At 54.5% G+C, this 24,762-nt stretch overlaps 2 protein-coding genes across 5 annotated transcripts in view; one reads left to right on the top strand and one right to left on the bottom strand.

The window, feature by feature from the left end:
* The window catches only part of Radil (Rap associating with DIL domain), a 72,455-nt gene extending 71,162 nt beyond the window's left edge, over positions 1 to 1,293 (top strand). For both annotated transcript variants that reach the window (XM_021162360.2, XM_021162363.2), the window contains exons 13-15: positions 196 to 332; positions 635 to 774; positions 919 to 1,293. In XM_021162360.2, coding sequence (XP_021018019.1) covers positions 196 to 332; positions 635 to 774; positions 919 to 1,024 — 383 coding nt within the window. In that variant the 3' untranslated portion in view covers positions 1,025 to 1,293. The remainder of the gene's footprint in view (positions 1 to 195; positions 333 to 634; positions 775 to 918) is intronic.
* A 6,972-nt stretch (positions 1,294 to 8,265) lies between these two features.
* Positions 8,266 to 23,416, bottom strand: Ap5z1 (adaptor related protein complex 5 subunit zeta 1). Of its 3 annotated transcripts, none has more exons than XM_021163593.2 (17): positions 23,319 to 23,416; positions 21,095 to 21,229; positions 20,811 to 20,997; positions 19,893 to 20,037; positions 19,558 to 19,667; positions 18,653 to 18,821; positions 17,571 to 17,711; positions 17,391 to 17,428; positions 17,162 to 17,324; positions 15,311 to 15,492; positions 13,663 to 13,805; positions 13,197 to 13,337; positions 12,722 to 12,833; positions 11,902 to 11,999; positions 9,550 to 9,682; positions 9,258 to 9,472; positions 8,266 to 9,153 (listed from the first exon to the last, which is right to left on the bottom strand). In XM_021163593.2, exons 1-17 carry the CDS (start codon positions 23,357 to 23,359, stop codon positions 8,883 to 8,885), a joined length of 2,424 nt encoding a protein of 807 aa, XP_021019252.1. In that variant the 5' UTR covers positions 23,360 to 23,416; the 3' UTR covers positions 8,266 to 8,882. The 3 variants fall into 3 exon arrangements, with proteins under 3 accessions (XP_021019252.1, XP_029333759.1, XP_029333760.1); XM_029477899.2 differs by having other exon boundaries at positions 17,162 to 17,240; XM_029477900.2 differs by lacking the exon at positions 23,319 to 23,416 and having other exon boundaries at positions 21,099 to 21,229.
* Positions 23,417 to 24,762: the final 1,346 nt, after the last annotated feature.

Raw genomic sequence — 24,762 nt, 5'->3', positions numbered from 1 at the left:
GCCTGCCCCTTCCCCTGGGCTTGCTGTCATATTCTGTCCAGGTAGTCTCTTCCTGGGGATCCAGGAGCACTTGCCATGCCCTGTCTTGTAAGACATCTCTGTGTCTTCCCGAGGTCCCCTGTGTACTGACTCTGGGATGAGTCCTTACCCTCCAAGCCCAGTGGCTCCTTAATCTTTCCCCTCCTCTTTGCCCAGGAGATGAGATTCAGGATGCTGAGCCTCCTGCTGAGGCCTCCAGCCCCAGCTCCAGCGCTGAGGACTTCTGCTACGTGTTCATGGTGGAGCTGGAGCGAGGCCCCTCCGGGCTGGGAATGGGCCTGATTGATGGGATGGTGAGGACCCTGGGGCCTCAGCCCTCTCCCCCCTCCCACCCCACCCCTTGTTCTTGCAGACTCATCCTCTACAGTGTGAGCATAGTCGAGGCCAGTGAGCGATGCCCTGACTGCCTCATGGGCCTGCCTTTAGGAACACTGATGGAGCCTAGTGCTTTCCCATGGAACACACCTGGATCTGGCTGGGTTCAGGCATGGGTCCCACAAGTTCACAGGGAGGCTTGGGGCTGGGGTACAAGGCCTTTTCTAGGGAGAGCATGTGTCAGCACCTGCAGCATCTTGAAGCCCCTGCTTCTTTCCAGCACACACCTCTGGGGGCCCAGGGACTCTACATACAGACCCTGCTTCCCGGGAGCCCTGCGGCATCTGATGGGCGGCTGTCACTGGGAGACCAAATCCTGGAGGTGAATGGCAGCAGCCTGAGAGGTGTCAGCTACATGAGGTATGCACCACACCTGCCTGAGATGCAGGACTATCCAGGGAGGGGAGGGGCACCTGCATCAGGTCCTACATCCTGGGGGGCAGTGGCTGGGGCTGTTGCTGCTGCTTCCTTCTCTGCCAGCCTCACCACTTTCCTTGATTTCAGGGCAGTGGATTTGATCCGACATGGAGGCAAGAAAATGCGATTCCTGGTTGCCAAGTCTGACATGGAAACGGCCAAGAAAATCCGCTTCCGCAAGCCCCCTTCCTAATAGACCAAAGGACCCTTGTCCCCACCACCTGTTTCCTGTATCCTCGCCAGGTGCCACCAACAGCCACCACGGCGCTTGCCCTGCCCTTCACACCCCAGTCCAGCCAATCCTGGTTTTTAAAGTTGACTGAGTGAGTCCCTATGTTGTGGCCTCACGTTGAGGACACCTTTGACAGTGTGCATCTTAGTGTATATTTATTTATATGACAGATGACACTAAGTTGTGACATTTCCTACAGAGCTTTTATGTTTAAAGACTTTAATGGAGAGTTTAGATTCAATAAACTATCTTTTGTATTCTTATAGCGGGGATGTAGGATCTGCACTGTGGTACAGAGCATGCGGGTAACACTGAAGGAAGCCAGTGTCGCTAGTGACCAGCCTCCCTGCCCGGTCAGCAAGGAGAAGTTTTGAGTGCATTCACTGTGGACAGTGATGGAGGGAGTTCCCAAATGCCCCACCCCTGCACCCAGAGGCCATAATATGCTAGACAGGCACTCTACCTCTGAGCCACACCCTGGCCTCTCCCTGGGGGATTCTAGGCAGGGACTCTACCACTGAGCCACACCCCCAGCCCCTCACTGGGGGATTCTAGGCAGGGGCTCTACCACTGAGCCACGCCCCCAGCCCCTTTTATATTTTGTTTTGCAACATTCTCACTGAGTTACCCAGGCTGGCCTTGAACTTGCTCTGTATGTAGCTCAAGCAGATTGAGCTTTCATTCTACCTTCCTGCCTCAGGCTCCTGAGCAGCTGGGATTACAGGTCTGCTCCCTCAAGCTAAGCTATGGATGGGATGATTTGAATGACCCTTTACCCAAGGACTGTGGTTTCTTTGTACCTAGTAAACAAGAACCATGAGTCAATGTGGTCCAGTCTTTGGTCCTTACTTTGAGACTGGGTCAGGGCCAGTGTGGAGCTTTACTGTGAATTCTGGGCCCACACGTGAATCCCTGTGCCCGTCTCCATTTTCAATCACATTGTACAGTTTCTCCTCCAAAGGAAGGGGTCTGCAGGCCTGGAGAAGGCTAGATGACCAAGCTCATGTCTCCTTGGGCCTGAGGCAGCCTGTGCCTCTCTCCCTGCAGAAATGACCTCCATTCTTCCCTATTGTCACTGATCACAAAAGTAGGTGGTTGAATACTAATACTAAGCTGAAAGAGTTCAGTGTGTGTGTGTCTGTGCCTATGTGTGTATCTGTGTTTGTGTGTGCTGCGTCTCTTTCGTGTCTGTGTGTGCCCCTGTGTGTATTTCTGTGTGTGTGTCTGTGTGTATGTGTATCGGTGTGTGTGTGTGTGGGGGGGTGTAGGTGCACAGGTGCCACATCATGTATTGAGGGAAGGGGACAACCTCAGATGTCAGCCCTCACCTTCCCCTTCCTTCAGACAGTCTCCTTTTCTTGTTGTGTGCTGCCTGCCGTATGCACCAGGCTTGGTGGCCTGAGAGTCTCTGGTATTCTCCTTTCTCCCCCTTCCATCTCACTGTAGGAGCATGAGGCTTACAGACACATATGCTACTGTAGCTGGCTTTATGTAGGTTCCGGGGATTCGAACTCAGGTCTATATGCTTCTATGGCTAGGGCTGTACCTACTAAGCTCTCTCTCTAGCCCAAGGTTCTCATATTTTTAACAGGAGAAATTCTTGGTACAAAGGGGTCCCAATCAACTGCAAACAGTCCTCACATGAAAGGGATCTTTGTGGAGGGCACAGTCCTGGATTGGCCCTATTACTTGCTCTCATGCGTCTCCATACTGCCCCCTCCTGGCTGCCACCAGGAACTGCTACAACGTCCCACCTGCTGCTGTGGCTGCATGTGGCTGCACCCAGCTTGGATAAGCAGCCACAAGTCAGTGATGCCCGAGATGCTGGATAAAGCATATATTAAAGATGTTACACATTTTTATTGATTTATTTTGAGTGCATGGAATGGGGGTGGTGAGGTATGCATGCATGCCGTGGTGTGCACGTGGAGATACAGAGGACAGCTATGGAAGTTGGTTCTCTCCACCATGGAGGTCCTGGGACTTCAACTCAAGTCTGCAGGCTTGGTGTAGGAGCCTGGAACCACTGAGTCATCTTGCTGGCTCCCAAATCTACATTTTCAAGATTTGTTTGCTTTATGTGTGTATGTGTGTGCTTGTATGAGTTTATGGGTACTGTCCATATTCAGGAGCCCGCTGAGGCTACAAGAGGGACCAGATCTGCAACTATGTTGCATGTGACTTCCATGTGGGTGCTGGCACCCATACCCAGGTCCTTTGCAAGAGCAGTGATCACTCTTAGCCACTGAACCATCTCTCCACTCCCCTGCCCCTAAATTTGCTTTTAAACGGATATTTAAAATTCATGGCTGCCGGACGTGGTGGTGCACGTCTTTAATCCCAGCACTCGGGAGGCAGAGGCAGGTGGATTTCTGACTTCAAGGCCAGCTGGTCTACAAAGTGAGTTCCAGGACAGCCAGAGCTACAGAGAAACCCTGTCTCGACTCCCCCCCCCCCCAACCCCCCGCAAATTGATGGCTTCATCCAGAAGAAACGCTTATAGCTCAGAACAGAGCTGAGGGGCTGCAGCTGGGGCAGGGTCTCATTCCTGGGTTCACAAGCTCCATGCTGGGGAGCAGAGGAGGGGACCCCTCATTCCTGCAGACACTACTGGAAGAATGCCAGCAGGAAGCCTTCTTGCAATAAGCCAGCATGACCTTGTTCAGACAACACAGAGAGGACATACAGTAAGGGATACCTGCTGACACAGGCAATTCAATTCGTCAAGCAACTCAGAAAAGTGTTAGGATTAAACAGTGGAGCAGGCTGCATAGACTCAGAAGAGTGTTAGGATTAAACAGTGGAGCAGGCTGCATAGACTCAGAAGAGTGTTAGGATTAAACAGTGGAGCAGGCTGCATAGACTCAGAAGAGTGTTAGGATTAAACAGTGGAGCAGGCTGCATAGACTCAGAAGAGTGTTAGGATTAAACAGTGGAGCAGGCTGCATAGACTCAGAAGTGTGTTAGGATTAAACAGTGGAGCAGGCTGCATAGACTCAGAAGAGTGTTAGGATTAAACAGTGGAGCAGGCTGCATAGACTCAGAAGAGTGTTAGGATTAAACAGTGGAGCAGGCTGCATAGACTCAGAAGAGTGTTAGGATTAAACAGTGGAGCAGGCTGCATAGACTCAGAAGAGTGTTAGGATTAAACAGTGGAGCAGGCTGCATAGACTGGGGGCGCACAGAGAGATGGGGTGTCACCACCATAGCAATTCTGATCCTGGATAGTAGGCTTGTACTGGCTGGTTTTGTGTCAGCTGGGGCAGGGTCTCATTCCTGGGTTCACAAGCTCCATGCTGGGGAGCAGAGGAGGGGACCCCTCATTCCTGCAGACACTACTGGAAGAATGCCAGCAGGAAGCCTTCTTGCAATAAGCCAGCATGACCTTGTTCAGACAACACAGAGAGGACATACAGTAAGGGATACCTGCTGACACAGGCAATTCAATTCGTCAAGCAACTCAGAAAAGTTATCACTGAGAAAGGAGCCTCAACTGAGAAAATGCCTCCATGAGATCCAGCTGTAAGGCATTTTCTCAATTAGTGATCAAGGGTGGGAGGGCCCATAATGGGTGGTGCCATCCCTGAGCTGGTAGTCCTTGGTTGTATCAGAAAGCAAGCTGAGCAAGGCAGAGCAAGCAAGCCAGTAAGAAACATTCCTCCTGGGGCTGGAGAGATGGCTCAGTGGTTACGAGCACTGGCTACTCTTCTGAAGGTCCTGAGTTCAAATCCCAGTATCCACATGGTGGCTCACAACCATCTGTAATGAGATCAGATGCCCTCTTCTGGTGTGTCTGAAGACAGCGACAGTGGACTACATATAATAAATAAATCTTGAAAGAAAGGAAGAAAGAAAGAAACATCCCTCCATGGCCTCTGCATCAGCTCCTGCTTCCTGACCTGCTTGAGTTCCAGTCCTGACTTCCTTGGGTGATGAACAGCAATGTGGAAGTGTAAGCTGAATAAACCCTTTCCTCCCCAACTTGGTCATGTTTTGTGCAGGGCTTCTCGGTGCTTATTATTTAGCAATTCATAAAAAGAGCACAATACAGGAGCTAAAGCTCAGTCAGCAACGCATGCCAAGCATGAGGAGACAGTGTCATCCTCCGTTTAAAGGCACAGTGCTGACTGCCTGTGACCCAGTGCTGGAGCGTGTGTGTGTGTGTGAATTGCTGGTGTATGTGTGTATGCTGCTGTGTGTGTATGTTGCTGCTGCTGCTGCTGCTGTGAGTGTATTGCTGGTGTGTATGTTTGACAGGAAGATGCCTGAATCTGTGCTAGCTGCATCTGAACTCTGGCTTCAGTGAAAGATCCATGTCTAAAAAAAAAAAGTGGTTTCAATTGCCCAATATGCAGAGTGTGTCAAACCTTGGAGTCTCCATCAAATTCCTCCCCTCAGGGCTCAGGAAACTGCTGAAGAGGAGGCAGAAGGATTGTAAGAGCCGGGGGGATGAATGACACCTAAGACTGTCTTCCAGACACAACAGGACTGACCGTGGCAGCTTTCGTGGGCTTTGCACAGATCCAAGCCGACAGGTCCCAGTGCCGAGATGAGGAAGTAGATTCCAGCTCCCATCCCCAACCAAAGAAAAAAAAATGTTTCTCCAAGGGAGCCTCAGTGGGTAAACAAACCCCACTTACAGGTAGGCCCCACACCCAGCAGCAGATGGCTAACAGACATCTCAAAACAGGGATGTTTTGAGATCTCATACTGCTTTGTTTCTGTCCCCTGCCCCCTTACTAGTCGTGTGTGTGTGTTCTCATCTGTATGTTTCTCCTACTTTCTGAAAAGTACCCCCACACACACTTTATTCATTTTTAAAATCCTTGTTCGTCTTTTCTATTTGCTTGTTTTCTTAAGAAAGATATGAAGTTGGAAGGGTGGGGGATGGGAGGATCTGGGAGGAGATGAGGGAGGGAAAACTCACCAGAAGAAACTGTATGAAAGTAACTATTTTCATTCAAAAGTAAAATTATTTTTAAAATATAAGATTGATGGGATGTATCACTGGGTAAGAGGACTTGCTGCAGAGCCTGACAACGTGAGAGCAACCCCTAGGGCAGAACAGACTCGAAATCTGTCCTTAGCTCCACGCATGCTCTGCCTTCCCAAGGAGAACATAAGGAAAAAAATCCAATTAGGTGGAGAGCAACTGAGGAAACCAACCACTCCGCACCAACCCCCAGCCTCTCCATTGCAGGCACACACACACACACACACGTGCACACACATTCATACCACATACTAAAACCATGGCATGTGTGCAAGCGGGTTGTCAAGCATTCATATGAAAGGTGACTATAACAGTATGAAAGGCAGCCGAGGAGGTGTAAAAGCTTCACCAATGTCACCGGGGCCTAGGAGCCTGGAGCCCACGCCTCTAGCCAGACGAAGGTAGGGAGAGTGGCTGAATACCGTACGTGACCCTCGCCCCCTGCTGACCTCTCAGAGTCTCCAGGGCAGCCCCTGAGTGGGCACTTGGCTTTGTCTGGTGCTCAACAAGAAGAGGGCAGTGTGTCTTCAAACACCTCTGCCCTTGTTCAAGCTGGCATGGCTTCATTAACTTTCTGTGCAGTGCTCGGTGGAGCCATGTACCCTGTGACTGAAGGATGCCAAGGTTCTGGGCTGCAGACATGGTTCAGTGGTTAAGATCACTAGGAGTTCTTCCTGAGGACCTGGGTTCAATTCCCAGCACATGGGGGTTCACAAGCTTGCGACTCCAGTTCCAGTGGATCTGATGCTCTCTGACCTCTGCATGTAAAACATGTGCATGGCGCGCTGACATGCATGCAGGCAAAAGCACTCACTCACCGAATAAAGCAAAAGGCTATTTCTTTTTAAATCACTAATGACACTGTCCCCTCTGCCCCTGCTATAGGGGAGCCTGTCCTCACAGGAACAGATGGCGCTCCCTGAACACATCTGTCCTGGCCCAGCTCGGGGAGGGAGTTTGATCCGGGCCCAACAGGCATAGTGGTAACAAGCAAAGCTCTCCCTGAACGTGAATCCGGACACGAGGCCCACGTGGGCTTTAGTATCCCCGTGGCCTCGGTAGGAGCACCCCACTTAGCCACAGACCTCAGCCGGTGCCTAAATTCAACTTTTCCTGAGGGAGCTCCAGCCCTAATACAGAGCCCAGAAACAAAGTGAAGGATGGAGTTGTGGGTGGGGCCAAAGGCGTGCGCATCAATAAACTGGTGCGGTGGCGCCATCTGGTGGTCATATGCTGTCAGTACCTGAGTAGTTCTGAAGAACTGTCTGCCCAGGGCTCAGGAAAATTGCAAAAAGGCTCAGGCAGGACCCTGCACCCTTGAGCACCATGAAACCTGGAAGCCTCTGTGCAGAGCCACTGGAGCACATAAGAGTCCTCCAAGTCTAGCCTTCCATATCCGTAAATTAGGAAGCAGCATAATTAGGCAAACACCACCTGCATGTGGACCCAGAAGACACCGCACCCTCATGAATACACCTTGAGTTTTATTTAGCTTTTAAAATGTCTTATGAGACCAAGGCATGGCGTGCGTTCTGAGAGTTGGTTCTTGCTTTCCAGCTCGTTCTTCCACTGCTGTAGCAAGCCTTTGAGCTTTGAACTGCTGTCTTCGCAGCTGCATACACACCATGGTACACAGCCCTACACATGAGATCCAGGGGTCAACCCTGAGTCATCGGGGGCATCTAGCAAGGCCTTTTATGCGCTGAGTCATCTTCTAGGCCCAATTTCTTTTGTAGCCCAGGCTGCATTTTAAGTTGTTACCTAGCCAAGGCCGACCTTGAATTTCTGATCTTCCTCTAACTTCACTCCACCTGCTGAGTGCTGGGATTACACTCAGGATTACACTCAGGGCTTTGTGGCAGTTTCAGCTCCAGAGCATGTCATTTCTGTCACATCAAGGACACAGGAGCCAATCAGGGGACCCAGGTATTTCCCTCTACAGAGGGCAGGGTGGGAAGGCAGCAGCCCAGGCTCCCTGGCTCTCTCCAAGTCCAAGGAAGGCAGAGAGAGGGGTCTGGGCTGTACACAGCACTGGGAAGATTTACTTGGGGGCAGGCAAAATGGCTCAGTAGATAAAGGCGCTTGTCACTGAGCCAGGCAACCAGCCAAGACCCACATGGCTGAAGGAGAGAACCGAGTACCAAAAGCTGTCTCCTGATCTCCCTGTGCACTGTGGTGTGTGCAAGCACATACATGTAACATTAAATAATTCTCTTTTGGTTTTTTTTTTTGGTTTTTCGAGACAGGGTTTCTCTGTGTAGCCCTGGCTGTCCTGGCACTCACTTTGTAGACCAGGCTGGCCTCGAACTCAGAAATCCGCCTGCCTCTGCCTCCCGAGTGCTGGGATTAAAGGCGTTCGCCACCAGGCCCGGCCTCTTTTGGTTTTTTGAGACAAGGTTTCTCTGTGTAGTCCTGGAACTCACTCTGTAGACCAGGCTGGCCTCGAACTCAGAAATCCACCTGCCTCTGCCTTCTGAGTGCTGAGATGAAAGGCATGTGCCACCACTGCTCAGCATAAATAATTCTTTAGTTTATTTTTCCTGCACTGCTCCCTGCCCCCAAGTCCAGAAATGAGTAACAGCAGCAAGCAGACCAGGCCATTTCTGCTCTGCCTAGGAAGTAACACTCAGTCACCTACCGGCTGCTCCAGGCTGACTGGCCAGCCACAGAGACAAGGAGATGACTCATCCCCAGGGGCTGGTGATCCCATCCTGACAGCCATGTCCACCACGCCTCACGAGTCACCCACGCCTGCAGCTCAGCTCCAATACTGCTGACTGCCCAGGCTCTCAAGCTGTAGCTACTGTTCAGGTGGTGACTGTCCCTTCAACCTGGCAGAAGGCCAGCCTCCTTCTCCACCAGCCGGCTGACTGTGCGCAGAGCCAGAGGCAGGGCCACGTTGGTGTCCCGGTGGTAGCGGGGCTGGCACACACCTGCGGGAGGTGTGAACACAAACTGGGCCACACTGGGCATCTTCAGTAGGGTTAGCAGCTCTGAGGCCCGGGTTCGGATGGATTCTGCACCCTCTTCACTGTGCACAGAGCTGGTGGCTGAGTTCTGGGCCAGGGTTCGCATTTTTGACAGGAACAGTGACACCCTGGGAAAGAGAGGGTCTCAGGTCCTTAGCTGCCAAGAATCAATTCCCCAAGGCACCTAAATGGTTGCCCTCTATGGGTTTCTCTGTGCTTCCTAGCTGGGTACCTTGGGATCAGGTCTTGGCTCCGGGAGGCTAGTTTGGTCAGCGTGGTCATGAGTGCAGTGACCACCTCTGGAGGACAGCAGGGCAAGTCGGCTAAGGGGCGGGACTGGGTGACTTCAAACAGCAGGGCTTCCAGGGCTTCAAAGAACTTGTTGATCTGTTCCGCTGTGCACCTCTTGTCGCAAGTCACCGACAGGTACTCACCAATGGCCCACACCTAAGCCCAGAGCAGGGGTCAGCACGCATGGGGCATGGGGCTTGCTATTTGACAGGGGAGGGTGGCTGTGCGCTTACCACACAAGTGAACACACTGGCTCTGCTGTGGATGCTGCTCACACTCCCCACGAACTCCAGGAGCTCTCGTGACAGCTCCACCACCAGCGATGGCTTCAGCTTACACAGCACCAGGAGCTGGGAGCTCAGCACCCTGTGAGGAGAGCGGGAACGCTGTGCAGCTATGTACTCAGGGCAGGCCCAATCCCAGTCCACCCAATGGGAGCAGGAGAGTCAGAGCAGATGGCTGAAGTCAGGAAGGGAAAACTTGCCACCCATTAAGGAGCCTTTGACTCCACTGGGGACATGAATGCCTGAAATCCAGGCTAATTGAGAGAGTGAGGTAGGAGGAAGGCTGTGAGTTCTAGGATAGCCTGGGGTGGAGTGAGACCTACCATAAAACTGAGGAGGAGATGGCCTGCCCTGATCCCCCAGGGAGGGGCTGGGGTGTGGCTCAGTGGTAGAGCCTCTGCCTAGAATCCCCCAGGGAGGGGCTGGGGGTGTGGCTCAGTGGTAGAGCCCCTGCCCTGATCCCCCAGGGAGGGGCTGGGGTGTGGCTCAGTGGTAGAGCACCTGCCTAGAATCCCCCAGGGAGGGGCTGGGGGTGTGGCTCAGTGGTAGAGCCCCTGCCCTGATCCCCCAGGGAGGGGCTGGGGTGTGGCTCAGTGGTAGAGCCCCTGCCTAGAATCCCCCAGGGAGGGGCTGGGGGTGTGGCTCAGTGGTAGAGCCCCTGCCCTGATCCCCCAGGGAGGGGCTGGGGTGTGGCTCAGTGGTAGAGCCCCTGCCCTGATCCCCCAGGGAGGGGCTGGGGCGTGGCTCAGTGGTAGAGCCCCTGCCTAGAATCCCCCAGGGAGGGGCTGGGGTGTGGCTCAGTGGTAGAGCCCCTGCCTAGAATCCCCCAGGGAGGGGTTGGGGGCGTGGCTCAGTGGTAGAGCCCCTGCCTAGAATCCTCCAGTGAGGGGCTGGGGTGTGGCTCAGTGGTAGAGCCCCTGCCTAGAATCCCCCAGGGAGGGGCTGGGGTGTGGCTCAGTGGTAGAGCCCCTGCCCTGATCCCCCAGGGAGGGGCTGGGGCGTGGCTCAGTGGTAGAGCCCCTGCCTAGAATCCCCCAGGGAGGGGCTGGGGTGTGGCTCAGTGGTAGAGCCCCTGCCTAGAATCCCCCAGGGAGGGGTTGGGGGCGTGGCTCAGTGGTAGAGCCCCTGCCTAGAATCCTCCAGTGAGGGGCTGGGGTGTGGCTCAGTGGTAGAGCCCCTGCCTAGAATCCCCCAGGGAGGGGCTGGGGCGTGGCTCAGTGGTAGAGCCCCTGCCCTGATCCCCCAGGGAGGGGCTGGGGCGTGGCTCAGTGGTAGAGCCCCTGCCTAGAATCCCCCAGGGAGGGGCTGGGGCGTGGCTCAGTGGTAGAGCCCCTGCCTAGAATCCCCCAGGGAGGGGCTGGGGGCATGGCTCAGTGGTAGAGCCCCTGTCTAGAATCCCCCAGGGAGGGGCTGGGGTGTGGCTCAGTGGTAGAGCCCCTGTCTAGAATCCCCCAGGGAGGGGCTGGGGTGTGGCTCAGTGGTAGAGCCCCTGCCTAACATCCAGGTGGTCCTAGGTTTAATCCCCAGGATGGGTGTGTTCATGTGTGAATAAACCCTCTAGAGCAGTGGTTCTCAACCTGTGGGTCACATATAAGATACCCTGCATATCAGATATTTATGCTATGATTCATAACAGCAGCAACATTATAGTCATGAAGTAGCGGTGAAACAATGTTATGTATTACAGGTCATAGCATTGGGAAGGCTGAGAACCACCTCAGTGGACAGGACCATGTGCAAGAGAGACATGAGCCCAGCCCGAGAAGACACAAAGTATCTCGGAGGAGGAGGCCACTAGGATGTGCTGACAGGAGGAGGAAGTGCAGGCTGCAGGGGAAGTGCAGGATGGAGGAGGAGATGCAGGCTGCAGGGGGAACTGGCAGGATGGAGGAGGAGATGCAGGCTGCGGGGGGAACTGGCAGGATGGAGGAGGAAGTGCAGGCTGCAGGGGAAGTGCAGGATGGAGGAGGAGATGCAGGCTGCAGGGGGAACTGGCAGGATGGAGGAGGAGATGCAGGCTGCAGGGGGAACTGGCAGGATGGAGGAGGAGATGCAGGCTGCTGGGGGAACTGGCAGGATGGAGGAGGAGATGCAGGCTGCAGGGGAAGTGCAGGATGGAGGAGGTGATGCAGGCTGCAGGGGGAACTGGCAGGATGGAGGAGGAGATGCAGGCTGCAGGGGGAACTGGCAGGATGGAGGGCCAGTGCTCAGGCCCCTAGCATGTGGGCAGGACAGGGGAGGCACAGGAAGTGGTCTGTGTGTGTCATGGGCACTGTGACCTTGCCAGGGCTGGGAGCCTACCCGTGCACACGGGCCTCATACTGAGGGACTGGGTAGAGGGAGTCACTTCTCTCCAGGAGCAGCAGTGCCAGCTGGTTGATTAGGGCCCCATCGGCAGTCTGGGATCAAGAACAGAAACAGGCTCAGTCTTGAGCAGTGGGCGCCTTTGCCTTCCACCCTCTGGGAGGAGCAAAGCCTTGGGGGTGAAGCTCCCCATCCCTGGCCTGCCTCCCCCAGCACCCTGGGCACCCTGGGCTGGGAGGACTCAGAGGCCCCAGCCTCCCTGGCCCAGCTCCTGCCACGCAGCTGCCCTTGAGAACCCCCACTGTTGCAGGCTGTGGGGGCCCATACCCCAGCACTGTGAGCCAGAGAGAGGCAGACAGATCTGAGAGTTGAGGCCAGTCTGGTCCATGTGGTAAGCTCCAGACTAAGCAGGGTTATACAGAGAGGTGGTGTCTCAAAACCAACCAAACATAAATAAATAAATAAGCCTGTTCCCTGAGGCCAAGGCTCCATCTTGTCTGGGTGAGTGACCCCAAACTGCCCATTCTGTTGCTAGACAACTTCGAGCGGTTCTGTGGATTCTAGTCATCTGACCTGTGGACACGCAGCCAGGAGGGAACCATTGGGCTATGGTGGGGTACTGGGACACACGCTGTGCTGCCAGCCTCAAGTGTCATGTGCCCACCCTGTCCTGAGGCTCTGCCTCTCTTACTCAGAGAAGCCATGCAGAGTGCAGCAGGCCAAACCTACTTGGGGTCAAGGCTGGTGCAACACACTCCGGGCCAGTTCCTCTTGCCTATGGGATGTCTATGGAAGAAGGGACCTGGGCATGGCTCACCTGGGTCACAGCTGAGAAGAAGGCCTGAAGCAGGACGGGCACTGCCTCTGCACACTGGGTTACCCGGGCACAGCTGGCCATGGGCTTCAGCACCTGGTGAAGTGGCGTCAGCCTGGAGACACAAAAAAATGGGCTACAGAGTGCCTGCCTGCAGTTCCTTCCTGAAGGAGGGACGCTGTGGCTGGCCACAAGTGGTCATGGTTCACCCACTCCTTGGGATCACACATACCAAGGGGCTCCCAGGTCAGCAGAGCCAGGGACAGGCCAGCAAGGGCTGAACCGAGAGGCCTGCCGACCACCGTGCTCCTCCCACTCCCCAGAATATGCTAGGCCTTAGTTTTACCACTTAGATAGTGGACTGCTCACGGCACCAGGGTCAGTGAGCAGAGCCCGGGGCAGTAGTGATGGGGACCATGGTTGTCTCCTCAGGCTGAGGGTGAGAATACACAGCCCAGTCTCTGGCATAGAATCCCACCTCTCTGTGGAACCGCTGGCCTTGGTACGAAGCAGGTGCCGGAAGAGTCCTTGGAACTGTGGGTCCTGGAAGGCCTCCAGGCAGCTGGGGATCCTGAGGGAGACATCCCAAAGCAGCCTTTCCGACGGAGTCTGTGTGGACCTAAGAGGACAGAGGCTGGGATGCAGCTCTTAGCACAAGTCAACTGTAGACAGTCCTATTTGCCCTGATGCTGGGGGTTACTGGTTACTGGGGGTTACTGGGGGTCACCGGCTCTCGGGGCTGGGGAAAGGCTCCGTACACAACCACATGGGAGGTTCCTCTTCATGAACACGAGTGTGCTTGAGGAGCCCAGGGGCTCTTCTGGGTGGATGTCCAACAGCCCAGAGATGTACGGTCTGTGGACTGGAGCCTGGTCCAGGGGCTCGGGAGAAGTCAGGAGGAAAGCTAGTGCCCGGTTGCACGGGAGGGGCCAGAGTGGGCCCACCTGAGCTGAAGGTCCAGGGCGGCAGTCAGACAGGGAAGGTCAAGCAGCGCATGCAGCATCTCCACGGCGGTGCCAGCATCCACGAGAGCTGGGAGGAGGGCCACAAACTCCGCGGTGAGAGGAGGGCTGTTCCAAGCTAGGAACTGCGGGGGGAGGAGGGGGACAAGACAGCTCAGCAGGCAAGAGGATGCTAGCTGGCCACGCCTCATCCAGTGGCCTCCTACTGCCCACTCTCAGCACAAAGGCACTCTGTTTGGACAGGGACACTGGACCAGCCCCTCCCCCTCCTTCCCACACTGCCTGTGATGAAGCTGTCTTTGGCTATGTTTTATGGGGTTTACTTCCTACTACTAATGTGAGTGTGCGCACGAGTGCACACATGTTGAGTGGAAGTCAAAGGCTGTCTCCGTTTACCACGCGGGTCCCAGGGACAGAACTCTGACTGCCAGGTCTAGTAGCAAGTGGCTTTACTAGTGGGAGTCACCTCTCTGGTCACATTTGCCATTTTAGTTTTTCTTTTGCAGCCAATTTTGAGCTGTCAATGAAGGTAGCCATTTCTGTATTACTTATTTTTAGACAAAGGAGTGAGTTTGGGGGTAGGGAGACGGCTCAGTCACTAAGGTGATCGCTGCATAAGCAGGATCTGTAAAAAGCACACAAGAGTGTGCACCCAAAACCCCCGTGCTGGGAAGGAAGGCAGAGACAGGACATTACTGGGGCCGGCCGGCCATTCAGCCTAGGCACACCCATGATCCCAATAAAGTGAGATTCTGTTTCCAAAGAGGGGAGGGGATTATTGATGTAATAAAAAATGAAGTTCTAAGTCCAGATCCCCATAACCCTTGTAAAGCTAGGCTGGGCAGTGCATGACTCCATAGTACTCTACTGTGAGGAGGCCCAGACAAGAGAGTTCCAGGAAGGCCACAGACCAATTAGCCTGGGGTATGCAGGTCAGCAAATGGAGACTCTGTCTCAACCAACAAGGTGGAAAGTGAGAGCCCCAGCACCAAGCTTGTGATTTCATCTCTACACACATACACCTAGACTCATATACCCACACGCGTGCTCACGAGAGAGCGTGCGCGCGCGCATGCACGCACGCGCACACACACACACACACACACACACACACACACACACACACACACACACGAGTTGCATGGATCCTTTGGAATTAAGGGTTACACATGGTTGAGAGATACCTTGTGTAGGTCCTTTGCAAGAGCAGCCAGTGCTCTAACCACCAAGCCATCTCTCTGGCTCCTAGGTTTTTCTTATCTTTGTAGCCCTGGCTGTCCTGGAACTATGTAGCCCAGGCTGGCCTCAAACACTTAGAAATCCCCATGCCTCCACCTGAGTACAAGGATTATAGATGTTCACCACAGCATCACATCTGGCTTGGTTTGCTTTTTGATATAGGGTGATATGTAGCCCAGGCTGGCCCAAAGCAGGCCTTGAACTCCTACTTCTGATCCCTTGCCTCAGCCTCCTCTGTGCTGAGGTTATATGTCTGGCTCCCACGGGGCTGCCTGAGATGACTCTGGATGCTATGATACATGGGAACCCCTAGCCTCACCCCTCACCATACCCCAGACTGAAATCATCTGGAGGGGAGCCCTGGGCCCACCCCGATGAAGCCCATACATGCCTTGAACAGACTTGGGAAGCTTAGCCTGAGAAGGCTGAGAAAGTGGGGGTCGAAGAGAGCCAGGTTGTGTGTGCAGAAGTGTATGACCTCAAAGGCCAGGGTCGGGCTGTGGAAGCGTTCAGAAGGGAGACCTCGGAGCAGCTGCCCGTAGACGGCTTCTGCATCCATGGCGGCCGCTTCCCCTGAAAGACACCAGGAGCCGGCAGGGCATTAGGCTCTACAGCAGCAGCATCTGCAGTGACTCACGAGGAGGATTCCTGCTGTAGGCCAGAGCTCAGGCAGCCTGGTCAAGCCTCCAGGGCTGCATGAATCTTCAGAACATAACAAGCCTCCTGGAGATGTTGACACCTCCCTGAGGCCAGAGAGCCCACATCACGGCGACATTGTCAGGAAGGTAGTGGGCCTCAACTTTTGACTTTCACGGGCCCATGGTACATCAGAGTCCTGAGCTTGGCACAGAACAATAATCTCAGTCATTCTGGGGGCCGAAGCAGAAGAATCACAAGTTCAAGACTGGCCCGGGCAACACTTGACAAACCATTCCCAAATAAAAGGAGGCTGGGTGTACTGGCTTTGTGTGTCAACTTGACACAAGCTAGAGTCATCAGAGAGGAAATGCCTCCCTGAGATCCAGCGGTAAAGTATTTCCTCCATTAGTGATCGATGAGGGAGGGCCGAGCCCATGGTGGGTCCTGGGTTCTATAAGAGGGCAGACTGAACCAGCCACGGGTAACCAGCCAGGGAGCACCACCCTTTCAGTCTCCTCATCAGCTCCTGGCTCCAGGTCCCAGCCTGGCCTGACTTCCTCCAGTGAAGGGCTATGATCTGGAGTAAGCCGACCCTTCCCTCCCCAATTTGCTTTTTTGGTCATGGTGTTTCATCACAGTGACAGACCCTGACTAAGACACTGGGTGTGGTGGCACACTCTTCACCCCAGTACCTGGGACACAGAGGGAGGTGGATCTCCATGAGTTCCAGGTCACCCAGAGTAACACATGAAAAAACCAAAACAACTAACCAACCAAGTAACAATAAAACAAAGCAATCAGAATAAAAAGAGTGCTGGGATTAAACTCAGTGGTAGAGCCCCTGCCTAGAATCCCCCAGGGAGGGGCTGGGGCGTGGCTCAGTGGTAGAGCCCCTGCCTAGAATCCCCCAGTGAGGGGCTGGGGGCGTGGCTCAGTGGTAGAGCCCCTGCCTAGAATCCCCCAGTGAGGGGCTGGGGGCGTGGCTCAGTGGTAGAGCCCCTGCCTAGAATCCCCCAGTGAGGGGCTGGGGGCGTGGCTCAGTGGTAGAGCCCCTGCCTAGAATCCCCCAGTGAGGGGCTGGGGCGTGGCTCAATGGTAGAGCCCCTGCCTAGAATCCCCCAGTGAAGGGCTGGGGGCATGGCTCAGTGGTGGAGCCCCTGCCTAGAATCCCCCAGGGAGGGGCTGGGGGCGTGGCTCAGTGGTAGAGCCCCTGCCTAGAATCCCCCAGGGAGGGGCTGGGGGTGTGGCTCAGTGGTAGAGCCCCTGCCTAGAATCCCCCAGTGAGGGGCTGGGGCGTGGCTCAGTGGTAGAGCCCCTGCCTAGAATCCCCCAGTGAGAGGCTGGGGGCGTGGCTCAGTGGTGGAGCCCCTGCCTAGAATCCCCCAGGGAGGGGCTGGGGGCGTGGCTCAGTGGTATTGCCCCTGCCTAGAATCCCCCAGTGAGGGGCTGGGGGCGTGGCTCAGTGGTATTGCCCCTGCCTAGAATCCCCCAGTGAGGGACTGGGCGCATGGCCCAGCACTACTAATAAATAAACAAAACAGAAATATTGCCTCTAAGTGTCTAGAAGAACTGTGTAGTCTGCGTCCCATTCAGCCGGACTCACCATGGTTCAGGAAGAACTGGGCAAGAGGCACCAGTGCCCGCTCACTGCCAGGGTCCTCGCCCAGCCTCCTGTGCAGGGCCTTCAGGCAGGAGAGGGTGCGATAGAGGAATGAGGGGTCCTGCCGGCACAGCACATCCAACACCGACACAGCTTCCACCAGGCACTGCAGGGACACTGCGCTGTGTCAAGGTCCGAGCAGCACCTCCCCGCTACCCTGCAGGCTACTTACAGCTTTCTGTAGGTCCGAGTCCCCCTTCCTCAGCGCTCCTGGAACAAAGAGAGCTGGCTTGTCTCTAAACAGTGCCGCAAGACTGCCTATGTGGCTGCGGCCACAAGCAGTCATGTGACAAGAGACCACCTTGGAGGTCAGTGTAGGATGGGGCCACGTGTTGGCAGCCTGGGGACTCACTCCGGTTACTCTGCTCCAACAGACGCTGGCAGTACTCAAAGGCCACCTCCCTCAGCCGCTCCCGAGGGGGCAGCAGTCGGCTGGCAGTGGAGGCCGCAGACAGCACAGACAGGGTGGAGCCCTCAAGCTCTGACTTGTCATCTGTAGAAGAAAAGGACACCCTGATGCCCTGTGTAGACGGCAGCCTGGCAGGGGACATGCTCTGGCAGCCTCCCAGAGTTCAAGGTCAGAAGGATGAGGCTGCTGTCAGCTGGTGCCAGCTGCACACATCTGTCTGGGCTGCTGACTGGTATTTCTGTTTGGTTTTTAGTGTACTAAAACAAGATCTTGGGGCCATAGAGATGGCTCGGCGGTTAAGAGCACTGGCTGCTCTTTCAGAGGTCCTGAGTTCAATTCCCAGCAACCACGTGGCTCTCTGTAATGAGATCTGATGCCCTCTTCTGGTGCATCTGAAGACAGCTACAGTGCACTCACACACATAAAACAAACAAATCTTAAAAATAAAACAAAACAAGGTCTTGATATGTAGCTGAGGCTGACCTCAAACTTATAATCCTCCTGCCTTAAGTGTGATAGGTATTATTAGACTTTGTTTTGTGTGTGTGTGTGGGGGGGTTGTTTTTGTTTTTGAGACAGGGTCTCAACACAGCCTGGGTTATAACCCAGGCTGTCTTCCAACTATGTATCTGAGACTGACCTCGAACCCCTGATCCTCCTGCCTTCACCTCCCAAGTGCTGGGTTTACAGGCACATACCACCATGAGCAGCTCAGTTTTACTGTCTATAATCCAAGTCTGAAGATGGGGCGAGAGTAGGTGGGCCTGGGAATACTGTCTGGCTCTCTGGGAACACTTTGGAACACCTTGTGGAGACTCCGGCATGACTACAAATGATGCTGGCCTGTGGTTTTGGTTCTCCCTGGGGTCAGTGGGCCCTGTTGCTGGCCTCCAAATTCATCACACACCTTGCTTGGCCTACAGACACCTGTGGTGTGCACTGTAGGGCACAGGTGCCTCCTACCCCCAAGTCACAGTATATTTGTGCTCCCTGCCCCTCGGTGCCCTCTCCCATCCTGGGTGCACCTGCATCAGGACTGCCGGGGTCCTCGGGGCCACTGTGCAGCAGCCATTTCCTCAGCATGGAGAAAGCCTGCATGTTCACCCACTGGTCCTCTGTGAAGTGCTGGCCCGTGGAGAGTACCGTGAAGAAGTCAGCAGCCACTGCTCCATCCACCTCAGTGATGGGACCAGGCTATGGGAGGAATAACAGGACTGGGGATGAGCCCTCTACTCAGGAGAGCAGAAATCATGGAGGCTGCGAGCTCCAGCATGGCCCGGAAGCTTGCAGTACCTGCCCTCTCCCAAGGTTGTATTGCAGGATGCATCCACACCCTCGATCCAGCCAGGCCTATGCGAAGACCTAGAGACACATGCTACTGACCTGACGCAGACGTGTGTCCTGCAGTGCACTGAGCAGGAATCACATAAGCCGAGGAGCTAGGGCTGGCCAGACTCAAAGTGCACCCCTATCCCAGGACGCCCGTCCACTCTGAGGTGGGGATAGCAATGAGGCCTCATTGGAACCAAGAGGAAGGACGTGCAGCATCCACAGGGGCCTGCCTGGTGAGGCTGGCTACGTGTGGTGCTCATGTGTGGAACAGAGTGAGCTCCATCAGGACAGTAGGGTTGGTTTTGTTTTTGTGGCATGGTCGCACATAGATCAACCTGACCTCAAACTTGCTGAGTAGCTAAGGATGGCTCTGAAATCTCGATTCTCTTGCTTCTGCCTCCTGGGTTCTGCGATTCCAGGTATGGACCAGCATTACAGATGAGCACCTCTACGTGGTTCTGGGGCTTAAGCCAAGGACCTCATACATGCGAGAGGTACATACATACATGCTAGCCAAGAGCTCTACCACCTGAGCCACATACCCAGCCTGTGAGGGAGCATTTGTCATTTCAACTCCGCTGAAGCAGTGGGGACTCACCTGCCGGGTCCTGGGTGTGGAGAAGAAGCCCCCTGAGTACGGAAGCCCCTGCTGGATGCTGGCGTAGCGGAGCCAGTCCACCAGCCTTTTGCTGAGCAGGTTGGTCTGGTCTGCAGGAGGAGAAGGGTACAGTGTGTGTGTGTGTGTATGGGGGAGGGGGGAGTTAAACCCCCACGCTCCCAGGGAGTACTGAGTTTGTTCAAGAGAAATTGGGGCTCAACAGAACCCAACACCATGGGTGCAACCTGGTAAGCTATGCAGGGTTCTCCAGACAGCTTAACCCTCCCCCCACCACACCCTATAGTATAGCCACTGTGGGAAGACTCGTCCAGTACCTTCCATGAGGATGCCCGGGGCAAGGCCGATGACCTTGGACAGGATGGGGAGGAGGGGCCTGACACTGGGCCCCTCAGGCTGCCGGTTCTCGAGGATCTTGAAGATGCGCTGGCTCACACGTCTGATCTCTCCTTTTCTGTCTCCCTTCAAAGCAGGACAGGAAGCTGAGGACACGGTTCAGCCGGCAAAGCGAATGCCTTTCCAGCTCACAGACCTGAGTTCAATCCCCAGAGAGAATCTGGAAAGTACACTAGAGTCGCTCTTTGAGCGCAGGGACCATCTGTCAGGAATGTCACATGGGCAGCCCAGGCTCTGAAGTCGGACTTAGCTATCAACAGAGACTTTGTGTGTGTGCACACTTGAGCATGTGTATGTTATGTGTGCACGCATGAGACAGGAGAGGGCAGGGGGGCTATGCACACTTGAGATACTCATTAGACCATCCGAGGGGGGCTGGAGAGATGAGAGGGCTCAGTGGGTAAGAGCACTGACTGCTCTTCCGAAGGTCCTGAGTTCAAATTCCAGCAACCACATGGTGGCTCACAACCATCTGTAATGAGATCTGACGCCCTCTTCTAGTGCATCTGAAGAACAGTGACAGCGTACTTAGATAAAATAATAAATAAATCTGTAGGCCAGATCAAGAGGGGCCGACTGGAGTGAGCAACCTTCATTCCCAGCAACCACATGATGGATCACATCCATCGGTACAGCTACAGTGTATTCATATACATTAAATCAGTCAATCTTTAGACCATCCAAGGGAATGGGCACCAAGCTGACTGGGTCCCTGGAGCACACGGGTACATGGAGGGACATAAGCCAGCTTGCTGTATTCCTGAGACCTCCCAGAACCACCAGAAACAGACACCACTCACCCCCTACCCCACCAACCCCAATGGTGGCAATTGTCTTACCTGGGCCAAGAGCACAGAGGCCACAAGGCTAAGCTGCCGGGTGTTTGGGGTGTGATCACAGGACAGGGCCAGGTCGTTAAAAGGTGACATCTCTCTCAAGATAGCAGCGCAGAGAACCTGGAGCTGCTCAGGGCTGGTAGGCAAGCAGAGAGTAGTCTGTAACAGGTCCACACACATCTTCTCCAGCCTGGAAGGCAAGACCTATGTTAAGAACACTGGCATCTCAGGAAAGCTGGCTGGGACCTGTCTGGAGGATGCACAAGGGTCCAGGGCTGCCCACTCGCCTACGGGGGTACTTGGTGGCTGAGACGATGAGGAAGAGTCTCTGTAGGGCATCCGTGGTGGCTGGCCCTGGGGCTTCCTGCAGCAGCTTAGTGACCCGGGAGCCGAAACGCCGTAACTCCTCATCCTGGATCTCCCTGAGGAAGGAAGGGGGACCACAGTGCTGACCCACACCCCTAGTGGGGGACAGAGAAGGCAGGGAACACTCACCCAGGCTCACAGTGCCTGCGGGTGAATTTATAGGAACTGGGGCACAGACAGGTTCCGCCCCTGGAACTGAGACGCAGCACCCCCAGTTTCCTAGTGGTACCCCTTAATGGTGAGGCATACAGCTTTGTTCTGTTGCTCCAGTGGCAAAGACAAAACACTGTTTTAAGGCTTTGCTTTTTGAGACAGGGCCTCACTTTGTAGCCCAGGCTAGCCTGGAGTTTGCAGCAATCCTCCTGCCTCAGCTTCTCTGTGCCAGTAAAAGGTTTTATGAGTCTTTCAAAAGTCAGGAATATTTAGTCCAAGCTGCCTCTCCTCTTACCCTAGAGTCTTGCAATGTAGCCCAGGATGGCTAGCCTTGAACTTATTACATAGCCCACACTCAAACTCTTGATCCCCTTTCCCAAGGTGTTTGTCTGGCTCCCCCCACCCCCAGGGCCTTACATAATAAGGAAGTACTCTCAACTTCAAAGGCAGCACTCACACATGTTGAAAGCCACTTCCCTGAGCCTTGGGAGAAGAGCAATGACTCCGGAAGACTGTAAGAAAGCCTGAGATGTCACTGGCCTAACACAAACACTCTAGGACTGAGGCGGGCTTCAGTGTGGAAATGTGTTTCCTTGCTTCTATTCCAAGCTTAAAAGGAAGGAAAAGAGGTGGAAGGGGTGCCTGCCTACATGCATGCTGGGTTCCTTCCCAGCACCACAAAATAAAGGCCCATGATAAAGGAATTGCCCAGCGTGGTGGCGCACGCCTTTTATCCCAGCACTTGGGAGGCAGAGGCAGGTGGATCTCTCTGAGTCTGAGGCCAGCTTGGTCTACAGAGTGAGTTTCAGGGGCCACACAGTAAAACGCTGTCTTAGCCATCTCTAAATAAATAAACAAATGGATCAGTTGTCTGTGGGCGCTGAGGAAGAGAGCCCCCAACTTCCTAAATCATGGCTGACAGTCCCACTATGGTCTCCTAACAGGGCTGATGGTTTGCAAACTGCCTCCATTTTGGGCCTGCCTGTCAGGTGTTTGAACTTGGCTCCCAGGAACCAGAAGAAGGTAGCCTGTCTCTGCAGGTACCGCATGTCTCAGGCCGAGGAAGGTCTCCAGTAGCTTTCCCACCACCCTCGCCTGCTTTGTTTCCTGCATCCTCCACCCAGAGTCTTTTTGAAGCACCTAGAGAACAGGCTGGGTGAGCAAAAAGAGATACAAATGGCCCAGGGTTGTACCCAACTGGGGCAGTGATAAACCACATATGCTATGAGACAGGGTGGCGTTATTTTTGTGTTGCCATGAAAAGGTTACTGCTTAAAAATGAGAAGTATCCACCCAGTACTGAAGGCAAAGGAGGGCTGTGGGCCCATGGGGAGACTGTGTGGCTGGGTCACCAACCATTTTCCTAATAGGTCTTAAGAAAACTGTCTTTGTTTTTCATTACATTTATTTATGTACATGTTGGGGTGCTCAATTGGAGATCCAAAGACAACTTGCTGGAGTTGATTTTCTTCTTCCTCCCAGAGCCCCAGGGGTCGAATCGAGAGAGTCAAGCTTGGTGGCAAGGGCATTTACCTATTAAGTCCCTCTGTCTTCGGAGTTCTGTCTTGTTCGCAGACTCCAAACTTTTAACTCTTTCAGGCTCTGGGAGATCCCAGAGACCTTAACCATTCTAATCTTTCCCCACGAGTGGCCCAGCTCAGAGTCCATATTTGTCCCTTTGCATTTTAACCAAATGCATCAGGTCTGGGCTTCGGGTAATCGTTTCCTTCGCTGAATCACGTACCACCAAGTCTTGGGCTGGGTATTTAGGAAAGAACCTAGACTCTCAGTGCAGAGCCAGCACTAGCATGTCCCCAGATACGATGAGGAGGATCCCTTAGCTGAGTTGTGTGCCTCACATTCCACGCAGGTCGCCCTGAGCCCCGGACCCGGCGCCACACGGGGACCCGAACCGTGCAGCGGGACCACCGCCTCCCCACTCCTCCCCAGCTTCGTCTCACGCCCCGTGGTCCCAGCCCCAGATCGGCAGACCTGGCCTGGTGCAGCAGACTTTCCGCGCCCGCCGAGAACATGCCGCCACGGCTCCAAGCCCACCAGTACCCGAAACGTTGCCGCGGACTTCCGGGATCGTGTCACATGACGTGTCATGTGACCGGACTGTGTCGGGCCTCTTTCGCCCCACCTCCTCCCTCCCACGTTCTGGCTAGATCACGTGGGAGAATCTGGAGCGCTAGCTGCTGGCTTCCGGTGCCATGCCACGTGGGAGGGTCATCCTTCCCACTCCCCCGCGCAACAGACTAGCTTCCGGTCCTGCGGCAGGTGGGCGGGGCGGGGCGGAGGCCTTGGCCAAAATATTGCCCGTTCCAGGCTAGCTCCTGGGCATCTCTCCAAACTCCTGGCTCCAGAACAGTTTCCTTTGATCCCGGAACTGCCAGTGGTAGACTCTAGACCTGGAGAGACTAGCCAGGCTCATAGTTTAGCAGTACGGTGCCTAGATTTACCCCAGGGGGTGTGACTTGGTGGCAGAGAAAGAACATCCTTAGCAAAAGCTGTTTGGCAGACAAGTTTTATAAATTCTGTCAGGCTCTTTGCTGCAGAAATACCCAATGTCTTGCTAGCCTTGGGTTTTGAGATGAAGCCCTGGCACCATTCACCCATTTGGGTTGGCAGATGGGTGCCTATTGCACACACAGAAAAAGGAAACTGGTAGTAGACTGAGGAGCTGTCACAGTGGGAAAGACACTTGGACCCGTGTCTTTCTGGCTCTTGTCAATACCTAGTGCTCATGGCCTAGAATAAGCAAGGCTCCAGGGAGAAACGGGCAGAAGTAGAAACGGCTCAGCTGGTAAAGTGAACATGAGTACCTGAGTTCCATCCCTGGGTGGCCATATAAAAATAAAATCCACACTTGCTGTCCCAGCACTGGGGAAGTGGAGATCGGAGTATCTAAGTAAGTAGCCGTGAGGGTGAGCACCTGAAGGTTGTCTTCTGATCTGCTCACATCTCCTGTGGCCAGTGTATGGATGCCTAGGCCGCTACATGTGAACACACACCCCACTCGAGGAACAGCAGCTGAGGTTGTCTGCTGCCTCCACACAAATATACACACAGGTGCAGTCACACCCAAGAACATGTACACAGAGAAAAGGGACAAGTGGGTTGTTTCTCACCTGGCTGAGTGTCAGGATGAATGCCAGGGGCTCTGAGGCAGCCCCCACGGGGTGGTGGCTTGAGTGAGAATGGCTCCCATGGGCTCATAGACTTGAATGCTTTGACCCCAGTTGGTGGACCTGTTTGGGAAGGGTTAGGGGGTGTGGCCTGCAGTCAAGTGCCCACGGCATTCCCCATTAGCTCAACTCTGTCCTGCAGCGGCTATCTCAATATGTAAACTCTCAGCTACTGCCCCAACCCCATGCCTGCTTGTCTACTGCCACGCTCCCTGCCACAATGGTCATAGACTCTAACCCTCTGGAAC

Source organism: Mus caroli, unplaced genomic scaffold (assembly GCF_978045245.1).
Source record: "Mus caroli unplaced genomic scaffold, Mus_caroli_1 scaffold_4, whole genome shotgun sequence".
Taxonomy (NCBI): domain Eukaryota; kingdom Metazoa; phylum Chordata; class Mammalia; order Rodentia; family Muridae; genus Mus; species Mus caroli.
This window is presented reverse-complemented; position numbering and strand designations above follow the sequence as displayed.